Source organism: Lissotriton vulgaris, chromosome 3_1 (genome assembly GCF_964263255.1).
Source record: "Lissotriton vulgaris chromosome 3_1, aLisVul1.2, whole genome shotgun sequence".
NCBI classification, from domain to species: Eukaryota; Metazoa; Chordata; class Amphibia; order Caudata; family Salamandridae; genus Lissotriton; species Lissotriton vulgaris.
The window spans coordinates 1,312,280,016-1,312,291,382 of record NC_141689.1 but is presented as its reverse complement, the minus strand read 5'-3'; the positions used below and the strand labels follow the sequence as shown (position 1 = coordinate 1,312,291,382).

Sequence of the window (11,367 nt, the reverse complement as noted above, 5' to 3'; positions counted from 1 at the left end):
ACCCTTTCCACACATGTACATCCCACTAAAGTTGCTAAAGTCACTCATTCTAGCTATGGGATTGGTTAAAACGAGGGGCGGATGGTCACCCTATCATTAGGTCATGCTTCTTAGACTACCCCATTGTTAAACTTCAGTTCCCACATATTCAGTTTACATCCCTGCTCTCTCATGAGGTTAAAGTAACAAATTAAGGACAAATGTTATACAATTAACATCTTGGGGGTTCTTTCACATGACGACACTGGAGTTGGCCGCACGTCAAGAGTCATGTCCTTCAGCTAACTTAATACAAAATGGAGACTCGTCCATGTACTAAAAGAACAGAAAGCAGACATTTATTAATATTGTGATAATTACATTTTTCACTGATAACCACTCACCTTATTTCTAGCCCACGTTAACAGTTAACCTAGCAGAGCAAAAGCAGAAAAGCAGTATTATTATGACAATGCAACACATGTCATACTTTTTACTAAATGTAGTGGAGTGGTGTGGCTCACTGGTTAGAGGCGGCAGACCCAAGAGCAGAGGATGGCCCGGTACCAGGGTTCAATTCCCGACGCGCCAGGGTCGTGGACCAGGGTCAGTGGACTCGATAATTCTCATCTCGGTGCCTACTCTAACCAGGGATCACACTCCGCAACTCTGGGCATTAGCTTGCCTCATCTCCACAATGGCCCCCCACATACGCCGGGGATGCCTGGTTTCACCTTGGAGATACCCAGTAGGGACCATCTCACAAGGAAAGCCAGGACGGGTTCCCCAGCGGTCTACTGCGCAGAGATACTCCTTCGGGAGTCGATTCTAGCGCATTACAAACCCAAAATAATAATACGTGCATGTGCCATGCAATACATTTATAATACGTTCTACACACAATATTAATAAAATGTCGGTTACTTACGTATTGTTAGGATTAATTTCACTCATATTTCAAAGCAACGTCCCCATGTGTGGTGTGTGAATTCTAAAAATAAAAGAACTAAAATAATTGCGCATTAATATTACTTACTATTTTAAATTAGTACGTATTACAGGGGTACTTGATTCAAGCGGGTTTCTTTTTGCGAATCCCTGTTCCATCACACCTAAACACAGGTCGTGGCAATTATATCATTTAAATGGGATTCAAGTAACTTATTTTGCCTTCCATTTTCCTTCAGTGATATCCAGTTATGGCTGCTGTTCATCAATGTAGAGAATGTAACACCGTTTAGTGTTTTCATTTGTGGCAGTCACGGTTTACTCTGAACTTCAGTTACTGTTTGCCTGCATCTCTACTACGCGGTAATCATAACTTCCTTAATTAACCAAAAGGCCCACCATGCAGGGAAAATATCACTGTGTGTGGTTGTGTGAGTAGGTCCCTGCTGTACTTGTGACCCCGGGGCTCCTTTCCGGCCCTAGGCCTTTGTACATAATGGAGGCGACCACGCTGCGGACATTTATACATTTTGGGTGTTGGGAGGCATCGTTTTGGGCTATGCCACGAACTACCTATGCTGGGACATGAAAACCACCGGTGTGTGACGTGCGAGCGGATCCACAGACACCTGGCGGGGGCCTGATTACAAGGGGAAGCCTGCTCATCACCTGTCTGACCAGAACTGCTCTTTGTACTTTCAAAGGTGTGTTGCTGTCGTTTCACTTATGACTCATTCAGGATAGTTACCACTCAGCATTCCCAATTAAACAAAGAGAAAAACACATCCGCAAATAGAAGCTCTTCTCTTGGGATCCCTGCTTTTCAGATAGCCTGTGAAGATGGATATACACAAAACAGCTCAACTGCAGGAAAATAAAAGTATAGATTGCTTTTTGGGGGGAAATTGTGAACATATGTTTGTTTACTCACTTGTGGACCAGTCCGGTTTCTTGTTTACGGGCTGCAGGTATGTGCAAACGAGTCACAACACAACAATGATATCACTTCAGTTTCAAATGGGGGGCTTGGGGGAGGGAGCCGACCGCCGGGAGGTCCCCTCCCCCGGGCGGTTTGGGAGGGCTGCGAGGGGTTTTACAGTAGAAGCAGCCAGAAGGTTCTAGATTTGGGCTGGTCTAGTAGGACCAGAATAGCCCAATTATAAATCCCCCTATCACTGCCTCCCAGCCACCATTTTAGGTTTGGTGACCTGGTGGCTAGGAGGGCTTGTAGCTTTTTTGTCTGTTAGCGTTTTATAGAGATTATTGTCAGGTATTTCGGTAATTTTAGCTATCCTTGTTCGTTTACTTTGGCGCTTTAATTCCGAGATGGAAGACTACCGCGTTTTGGAGGCCATGCGACTGCTGTCGGAAGCAGGTCGCATGGATTTGTTGGTGGGAGGGGGGCCGGCGCGCCCCCAGCGTCAGGCCTCCGCCGGAGTGTCCGCTGCGGTTTTGGCGTGTTCTTCGCCTAAGAAGAGGCGTGCAGGCCAGGTAAGTGAAAGGGGCCGGTCCCGTACGAGGAAGCCGGCCCCTTCCTTGCAGGCGCGTGTTTTGGCGGGGGATGGGGAAGCCCCGGTAGCGGTGGGCGCTCCTGTTGCTGGTGTGGTGGACGCGCGTCAGGCTCCGGCAGTCCGACCGGCTTTGCAGGCTGGGGCGGGAGGTCCTCAGGTGGCAGGGCGGAAGGCTCTCATTCAGCCGGGAGAAGAGGCAGGCGCGAGTGCGTTTTCCTTGGCGGAACAGGTGGGACACGGTTTAGAAGTTGAAGCGTTCGCTTCAGAGGTGGTGTTAGCGGCCAAGCGGGGGAGGGGGGGGCGTAGAGGGGGTAAGAAGCGCTCCGCTTCTGACCCCATTGGGGAGCGCCGCGTGGAGCCTGAAATGGTTGTGCCTGCGCGAGGGGGGCGCAGGGGCTCTGTTCAATTGGAAAGTCGGCTTGAAACAGCTCAGCAACACGTGAGGCAAGATTTGAATGTTTCTCAGCGTTTTGTGGCAGAAACACAGTTTAATGCTGATGCAAGCGTTGACAGGTTGTTAACCTCTTCTGTACCAGGAATCAATGTGTCTGATCTTAGGGTTTCAAGTCAGTCTGTATCAGAGGGGATGGGAAGGCATGTTGGTTTGGAGCTTCAGGCTGGCCAGGTTGTTCTTACACATGATGTTGGTTCTCCACATGGGGTTTTGGGCAGTAATGTGGGCAGCCCGTTATTGTTCTCTACACCTGGTTCCTCTGTGGGTGCTGCTTTGTCTGTTGGAGGGGGTTCCAGGGGAGAGGGTGAGTGGGCACAGATGGGTGAAAGTAGTTTTACGCCTGGTGCTGTTTTGGTCCAGGATTGTCCTCGGTCAGGGAGTTTTATGTTTCCTGGTTTTCAGGAGGGGAGTGACCATTTGCAGAGCGATGGCAGGAGGGTGTCTCAAGGGGGTATTGGAGCCTTTCATTGTGAGAGTCGTGGGTCCGGTCCTGCGCAGGGCCCAGGGTTGGGGGAACTGGGAAGGGCTGGTGTGGATGATTTTGTGAGGTTTTCTCATCCTGATGTGAGGTATTCAGGGGCTGTGGGTGCCTCGAGTAAGTTTTTGGAGCGGGGGGGGATTTCCAAGCAGGTGAGTGGGGGGCCTATTCAAGGGGATGCTAGAGGTCCTTACATCATGTTGGGTTCTCCTGGATGGGAGCATTTCGGTACGGCAGGTTTGGCACAGCGCGGTTTTCACAAGGATGTTGAGGGCCACGGGGGGGGTGCGGGGGCCCCTCTTCAGGCTTCTTCGTCGGCGGCAGCGGGCGGTAACTTGGATGAGAGTGACGATGATGAGATGGTAGGCGACTCTCCGATTAGGGGAGTGCCTTTGAGAAGTTGTATTAGGGGGCGTTCTTTGGAGAGGTTTCAGGGGACGATTGTGGATGCTAATTTACAGAGGTCAAGGTCTGTGTCAGGTGTTGTATTCAGGGACCCTAGCACACCAGTCCAAACTTTTTCTTTCCAGGATAGGAATAGGAGCGGAGGTCCAGACTTGGCAGGGCGCGGTCCAGTCCACTTTCGCCAAGGGGAAGCGACGAGAATGCCTAGCGCGGCCCTCTCTGTTCCACCGAGGGATCCCGCCGCGGCCAGCACACGAGGGTCTGGCGTGACCCCGCTGGCCCCAACGAGTAGCAGGTATAGGTGGCAGGCCTTGCCGGCGGCTATGGAGCTGCAGAGTCAACACGCGGGGAGGTACAGGCGTGTACAGCCTGCTCCCCCTCATGGAGTTCAAAAATCTTTGAAATGTAAAGTTGTTGATACCGGGTTGGGTAAGACCCGTGGTGAGTTGTTTCATACCAGTGTGGATTCAGAGGTGTTGGACTACGATGAAGAGAGTCCTGAAGAGGGTGAACTGCGGGATACAGAGGGGGGGGTGCCCTCTCATTCTTCTCATAGTGTGTTACAGGCTCCAGTGGTCCAGAGTACAGTGCAAAGGAGAAGAGAGCACGGCCCATCGGGTAGGGCGCCTCGCAGACCGGATGCATTGACTTCGGCGCCACGGGCGGAGCCATCGAGAGTGGTCTCTCTGTTGCCAGGTGAGCAATCAGCCACACAGGCCAAACCTATGATGGTGTCTGTGGGTACTGGTGGTGACACAGAAATAGATGTTGGTGTTAGCCGTTTGGTCAAAGGTCGTTATGTACAAGACACGGCTGTTGGTACTGATGATGTGGTAGATGTTACAAACAAAGTTGAAAGTGGTGTTATAGCTGGTGCTTCCAGCAAAGTTAAAGAGCCAGTGGCCAGTAAGGAGTTAAAGATCAAAAAATTGCCTTATATGGGAGTTACGAAACCTTTAGGGGCTCATTTAATGTTAAGCACCAAGGAACGCATTTGGAATGGTGAGTATGTGGAACTCCTTAAGTTACTGCACCGGGAAGTCCGGTCTAAAGAGGGATCTAAAGAGGAGGAATTTGAATTGGCTAAACGGCCTAGAGTACCTTTGAATATTGAAAACTGGACAGCGGCATTCTTGATTTATGCCAGTGTATATTGCGAAAAGTTCCCTGAGCGCAGCGTGTCCCTTTTTAAATACATGGACGTCATTCGTAAGGCACAGATCACCGGGGGTGGTTTTGCTTGGTCTCAGTATGATGAGGAATTTAGGGCCAGGATGGCTTGGGATCCTGAGGCTAAGTGGGGGGAGCTGGATAATGATTTGTGGCAACATACAATGGGGTCAGCGTCAGGGGGGAAGACTATTTTCACGGCCAGTGGTTTGCCATTAGTTTACCGGCCCTTTCAGGGGAAGCCCACCCGGGGAGGGGTGGGGGTCAATGCAACCATGCAATCGGGGTCTGGTTTCTGTTGGGAATTTAACAGGGGCTCCTGCATCAGAGAATATTGTAAATTTAAACATGAGTGCTCAGGTTGTGGTAGGAAACATCCGTTGTCCAAATGTTGGGACAATCAACCCTCTGAGAGCCCCAAAGGGAAGCAAACGGGTTCAGGAACTTCCAGTACGAACTCACAGTTTTCAGGGGGAAGGGGATACAGAGGTGCTAAGGGTGCTGGGTCCAAGGGCTCGTACACCAGTTAAATTGGAGAGGCTGCGCATTGCATTGCAGGGTTACGAAGAAGAGTCAGCAAAACTTACACTATTGGAAGGTTTTCAGTTTGGTTTCCGACTAGGTTACCTGGGCTCTCGGGAACGTAGGTGGTCTGCCAATTTAAAATCAGCTTCTGAACATGCCACAATAGTACAAGAAAAACTTAATAAGGAAGTACATGAAGGGAGGATGGCTGGCCCGTTTCACGATTGGCCGATCCTTAACTTAATTGTTTCACCAATTGGAGTTGTCCCGAAGAAGGAGCCGGGACAGTTTAGATTGATTCAACACTTGTCATGGCCTGAAGGGTCGTCTGTTAACGATTTTATTGACCCGGAGGCAGTGTCTGTCTCTTATTCTTCGGTTGACGTGGCCATGTCTCTGGTTGTGACTGCGGGCGCAGCCGCGGAGATGGCTAAGTGTGACATCAAGTCTGCTTTCCGGCTGTTGCCTGTCCATCCGGACGATTGGAGCCTTTTAGGTATACAATTTGCTGGTAACTGGTACGTGGACAAGGCTCTGCCAATGGGCTGCTCCATATCATGTGCTTTGTTTGAGTGTTTTAGTACTTTTCTGCAATGGTATTTTTCCCATCAGTCCGGTCATTCACTTGTAACACACTATCTCGATGATTTTTTCTTTGTCGGATCCCCGGGCTCCGCGGAGTGCCAGAAAGCTCTGGACACATTCCAAGGGCTCATGGAGGATCTGGGAGTCCCTTTGGCTCCCGAGAAAACAATGGGCCCTGCCACTGTCCTCTCCTTTTTGGGTATTGAAATAGATTCGGTGGTTATGTCAGCTCGTCTGCCTGAGGACAAAAGAGTCAACATGGTTGAATTACTGGATGTGATGTTGGCAAAGAGAAAAGTGTTGGTGAAAGAGATTCAAGTGCTTTTGGGACATTTGAATTTTGCCTGCAGAGTGGTGAGAGCGGGCAGGACTTTTTGTAGAAGACTGGGCAGGGCTTTAGCAGGTCATCAATTGCCTCATCATCGTGTTCGTCTGTCTGCTGGAGTGAAGGAGGACTTGAGAATGTGGAAGTTTTTCCTGAATTCTTTCAATGGTGTTCCCTTGGTCGCAGATGTTGACTTTCAGTGGGATGTACAAATGTTTTCAGATGCTGCTGGCAGTGATGGTTTTGGGCTCTTTTGGAATGGCAAATGGTGTGCAGAACGTTGGCCGGATGCATGGTTGAATGGTGGTCGTAGCATCACTTTCCTGGAAATGTTCCCTTTATTGGTTGCCTTGACCCTGTGGGGGGAGGAATTGGCACACAAGAAAGTGCTGTTTCGTGTGGATAACATGGCTGTTGTGGAGATAGTGAATCGCCAATCGGCCAGGGACGAGCAAGTGTTGAAACTTATGAGAGTTTTCGTTCTGGGTTGTCTGAAACACGATATTCATTTTCGTGCCTTACACATTCCTGGCGTGGACAATGACATTGCGGATGCTCTGTCTCGTTCACAGTGGGGGAGATTCCGTGGACTGGCAAGGGACGCAGACAGATCCCCGACTCCGATGCCGAGTCATCTGTGGCACGTCGGCGAGGTCGGGTCATACAATTGGTGGTAGGTTCTTTGTCTGTGTCTACGCGTTCTGCGTATTCCCTGGCATGGAAGGAATTCTTGGAATCTGGTGCTGTCAGAAGGGAGGATCTGTCGCGTCGGTCAGATGATGTTGTTAATTTCATACTGGACCTCATGGATAAGGGTTTAACCAAAGTAACCATTGCTGGGAAACTGGCGGGGATTGCTTTCATGGGGAAGTTGTTGTGGGGCTATCCTCCATCAGCGGGGGAACTTGGTAGGAGGATGCTGGAGGGTTGGGCCAGGGAACAAGGGCACGTTGGTAGATCCAGAGCCCCCCTATCTTGGCAAGTTCTTGCCAGATTAATCACAGTTTTGCCTTTAGTTTGTTCGGATGATTTTGAGGCATGTGTTTTCTCTATGCTGATGGTGTTCATGTTTTTTGGAGCCTTCAGAGTATCAGAGTTGCTGGGGTCAAAATATAAGTGTGGATTGTTTTGGAAGGACGTTTTTTGTTATGATGAGGGAGTTCACGTCTGGTTGGCCAGTTCTAAAACTGATCAGACAGGTAAGGGGAAAGGTGTGTGGTTGCAGGCACGTGCTCCGAAGCTTACTTGCCCTCTAATGCTGGCGCAGCGCTGGCGTTCATTATGTGGGGGTGGGGATGAAGCCCTTGTTTTCCGACATATCAATGGCAACCCTGTAACAACTTATCAATTGCGAATGGTTTTGCGCAAAGCTTTACAACACATAGGTCTTGATGGCAATCTTTATGGTACTCACTCTTTTCGAATAGGTGCAGCCACTGAGGCTTTTAATAGAGGTTGGTCCGAGAGGGATATTATGCGTTTGGGGCGCTGGTCTTCCAACTGCTTCCAGCGTTATGTGAGGAGCTCTGCTGAGGAGGCGCAGGCGTCGTCCTCCTTCACATGATTCTAACTCTTTTTTCTTTTTCAGGATCCGTTGCTGGGCCTCGCTCCTCGGTGGTAACGGTCTGGATAGTGGGGCATTCCTTTGTCAAGTGGGCCAGAGTCCAGGCAGCGAAGAGTTATTTTGGAGATCTACTTGGTTTCAATGACCGAATGTTTAACGTACTCTGGAAGGGTAAAGGCGGGATGCTCTGGAGAGAGTTAATCCCTTGTTTGAACAACAACATGGTGGGCGGTTTATGCCCAGATATTTTAGTTATTCATTTGGGAGAAAATGACCTTTGTGCTACAAAAGGTGTAGTTTTGCTACGAGCTATGAAACGTGATTTAGGCCTTATTAAGGACATGTGGGCTGGGTGCCATGTTTTTTGGACAGAGTTGATTCCCCGTAGGATATGGAGAGGTGCTGTGAACCCCAGGGCTGTCGATCGGGCTAGGAAGAAGGTTAATTCAGAGGTGTCTCGTTGCTGTAGGAGCCTTGGTTTCAGCAGAATTTCACACAGGGACATTAAGTTTGAGTCTGTTGAGTTTTTTAGGGATGATGGGGTTCATTTGTCCCGTGTGGGCATGGATCTTTACTTGTTGGAGCTCCGTGAGGTCTTATCCCGGGCATTGGCTATGCAGCGTTGATTTTCTTGTTTCTCTTTCGCTTCGCGGTTGGGGGGCAGAAAGGGAGGCGTGTCTTCCCCGCCTACCTTTCTGGGTGGCGGTGTTTTTGTGTATCGTTACGGTTTTAGGCAGGTTACGGGTTGAGTATTAGTTCAAGTATTTCTTTGACAAGTGCTGGGGTAGGTTGGTCATGGTTTGACCGTTCAGTTTTGTGAGGGGGGTAGCTGCAGGAGTGCAGGGTCAGGCAGGGTTTATGGTTATGGAGGACCTGACCGTTGTTATTGCAATTGTGGTTTGACGAATAAAGTTTTAACGTTGACGTATGTTTGATCAATGACGAAATGTTTTATTGATGATGTAATGTTTTATTGATGACGTAATGTTATAATGCTGTTATATTGTTTATTGATGTATTGTTGGGAGGGGGAGGGCTCAAATGTTTTAGGGGTGGGGGAGGGTCCGGGGGGCTGAAGTTTGTAGTTATTTATTTATTTAGTGAGGTTTAGTTTTGTAAGGCGTTGCCAAGGTTTGTATTTGTAATGTGCACCTGTGTCTTAATAAAGCGGCCTTTTACACACACAAACAACTTTTGGTCTGCTTTTCTCCCACCCCTCGCCCTCCCTCCCAAGGGGGGCTTGGGGGAGGGAGCCGACCGCCGGGAGGTCCCCTCCCCCGGGCGGTTTGGGAGGGCTGCGAGGGGTTTTACAGTAGAAGCAGCCAGAAGGTTCTAGATTTGGGCTGGTCTAGTAGGACCAGAATAGCCCAATTATAAATCCCCCTATCACTGCCTCCCAGCCACCATTTTAGGTTTGGTGACCTGGTGGCTAGGAGGGCTTGTAGCTTTTTTGTCCCACCCTCCCTCCCTCTTTTTGCATTAATTTCTTTTTTCCCCTCGCGGCCTAGTTTTTTCCCATTTTTGGTATTTTTTGTTCCAATTTTTTCTTTTTAAGAAAAAGGCTGTTTTGTGGGCCACCGGTGTGCAGGGTGTTTCTTCTTGTATTTGTATCTGTCGCTAGACACAGGTGCTGTGCGGTGTTTTTGTGTATCGTTACGGTTTTAGGCAGGTTACGGGTTGAGTATTAGTTCAAGTATTTCTTTGACAAGTGCTGGGGTAGGTTGGTCATGGTTTGACCGTTCAGTTTTGTGAGGGGGGTAGCTGCAGGAGTGCAGGGTCAGGCAGGGTTTATGGTTATGGAGGACCTGACCGTTGTTATTGCAATTGTGGTTTGACGAATAAAGTTTTAACGTTGACGTATGTTTGATCAATGACGAAATGTTTTATTGATGATGTAATGTTTTATTGATGACGTAATGTTATAATGCTGTTATATTGTTTATTGATGTATTGTTGGGAGGGGGAGGGCTCAAATGTTTTAGGGGTGGGGGAGGGTCCGGGGGGCTGAAGTTTGTAGTTATTTATTTATTTAGTGAGGTTTAGTTTTGTAAGGCGTTGCCAAGGTTTGTATTTGTAATGTGCACCTGTGTCTTAATAAAGCGGCCTTTTACACACACAAACAACTTTTGGTCTGCTTTTCTCCCACCCCTCGCCCTCCCTCCCAAAATTGCGACCTGTAGCGACTGTTGTGAAAGCTAATGACACTCACAGCTGAAACGTAGGATTTTACCAAAAAAAATGGACCTGAAACTTCAGTCATACGCGATATGATACCTGACTTTCAGATTCCTTTCCCCTGACTTTATTAAAAAGTCAGACATTTACTTAGTGACGAAACGGGTGTGTGCCTGTGTCAACAACATCGACCTGCTGAAACATGTTCAGCAAAACACACTCGTCACAAGTCGCAGACATTCCACACGCTCTAATTGGGTGCTGTGCTGGAGCGAGCCACCTGATGTCATAAATACCGGCTCGATGCTGCGCAGAAGAGTGCCTCCAGCTAATCTTACACTGTACATTCGTGGAAACGCGTCCTTTACAGGGCACAAGTGCAGGGCTGCTTTGTAAAACAAACCAGACGCAAGGTTACATACACCCAGTGCTTCATAGAATACCCAAATAAGTAAATGTAATAGCCATTCTAATTCGTCACTTTAATGGCTACGTATGTCATTACCCAAAGACACACACTGGTTTCATAAAAAGGTTACATCTATTAGGAGAACCTGCCACGTTAAACAAAATACAAAAACCCTGACTCAAACCTTCACAAAGTAAAGAATAAACAATGTCATTGTCAACTTTCTACTGCATAAAACGGTGCAACTGTCAACCTCATAAAACCCAAACCACACGTGTCCATATCATGGCCCTTTCTCTTTTCTAAATACTTTTCTAAAACCTCTCATGTCACAATCCTCCTACCCTGGCTCATCTCAGGGTAGTAGAACTAGAGATGGGGGAAGAGCCTTCTCCTACGTCCATGGGCGTCCGCAGACATTTTTCCAGGGGGGGCAAAATGTTAACATCATCACAATCCTCTGACATTATGTGTGCCAGGTGGGGCACAAGAAACACTGGGGCGCACAACTGGGATAGACTCAATTAAATGCCAGGAATCCAGGACATGTGACTGCCCCTGCCACAGGCCAACAAACACCACCTGTAGGGAAAACGCTAAATTTTCTGACAAGGTGCTTTATCTCTGTCTGCTAGGTGTGCAGACTTCCGGGTCCTCGATCCAACACCAATCAAGGCTGTCTTCAGCACAATTCGATTTTTATGTAAATGTAAATGTGTTGTATTTGTATAGCGCGAACAGTCACCCGTAAGTATCCCGGCGCTTGTACTCCTACCACAAGGGAACCCCTCCTGGCTTTTCCTTGTGAGGTGTCCACTCCTGGGCATCCCATGGTGAAA

At 48.6% G+C, this 11,367-nt stretch overlaps 1 protein-coding gene across 1 annotated transcript; it reads left to right on the top strand.

Moving 5' to 3' along the window:
* The first annotated feature begins 3,729 nt into the window (after positions 1-3,729).
* LOC147727816 (uncharacterized) lies at positions 3,730-8,899 on the top strand. Its single transcript, XM_086963184.1, has 2 exons — positions 3,730-4,471; positions 7,969-8,899. The coding sequence occupies exons 1-2, from the start codon at positions 3,730-3,732 to the stop codon at positions 8,568-8,570; spliced, it is 1,344 nt and encodes a 447-aa protein (XP_086819310.1). The 3' UTR covers positions 8,571-8,899.
* The last annotated feature ends 2,468 nt before the right edge of the window (positions 8,900-11,367 follow it).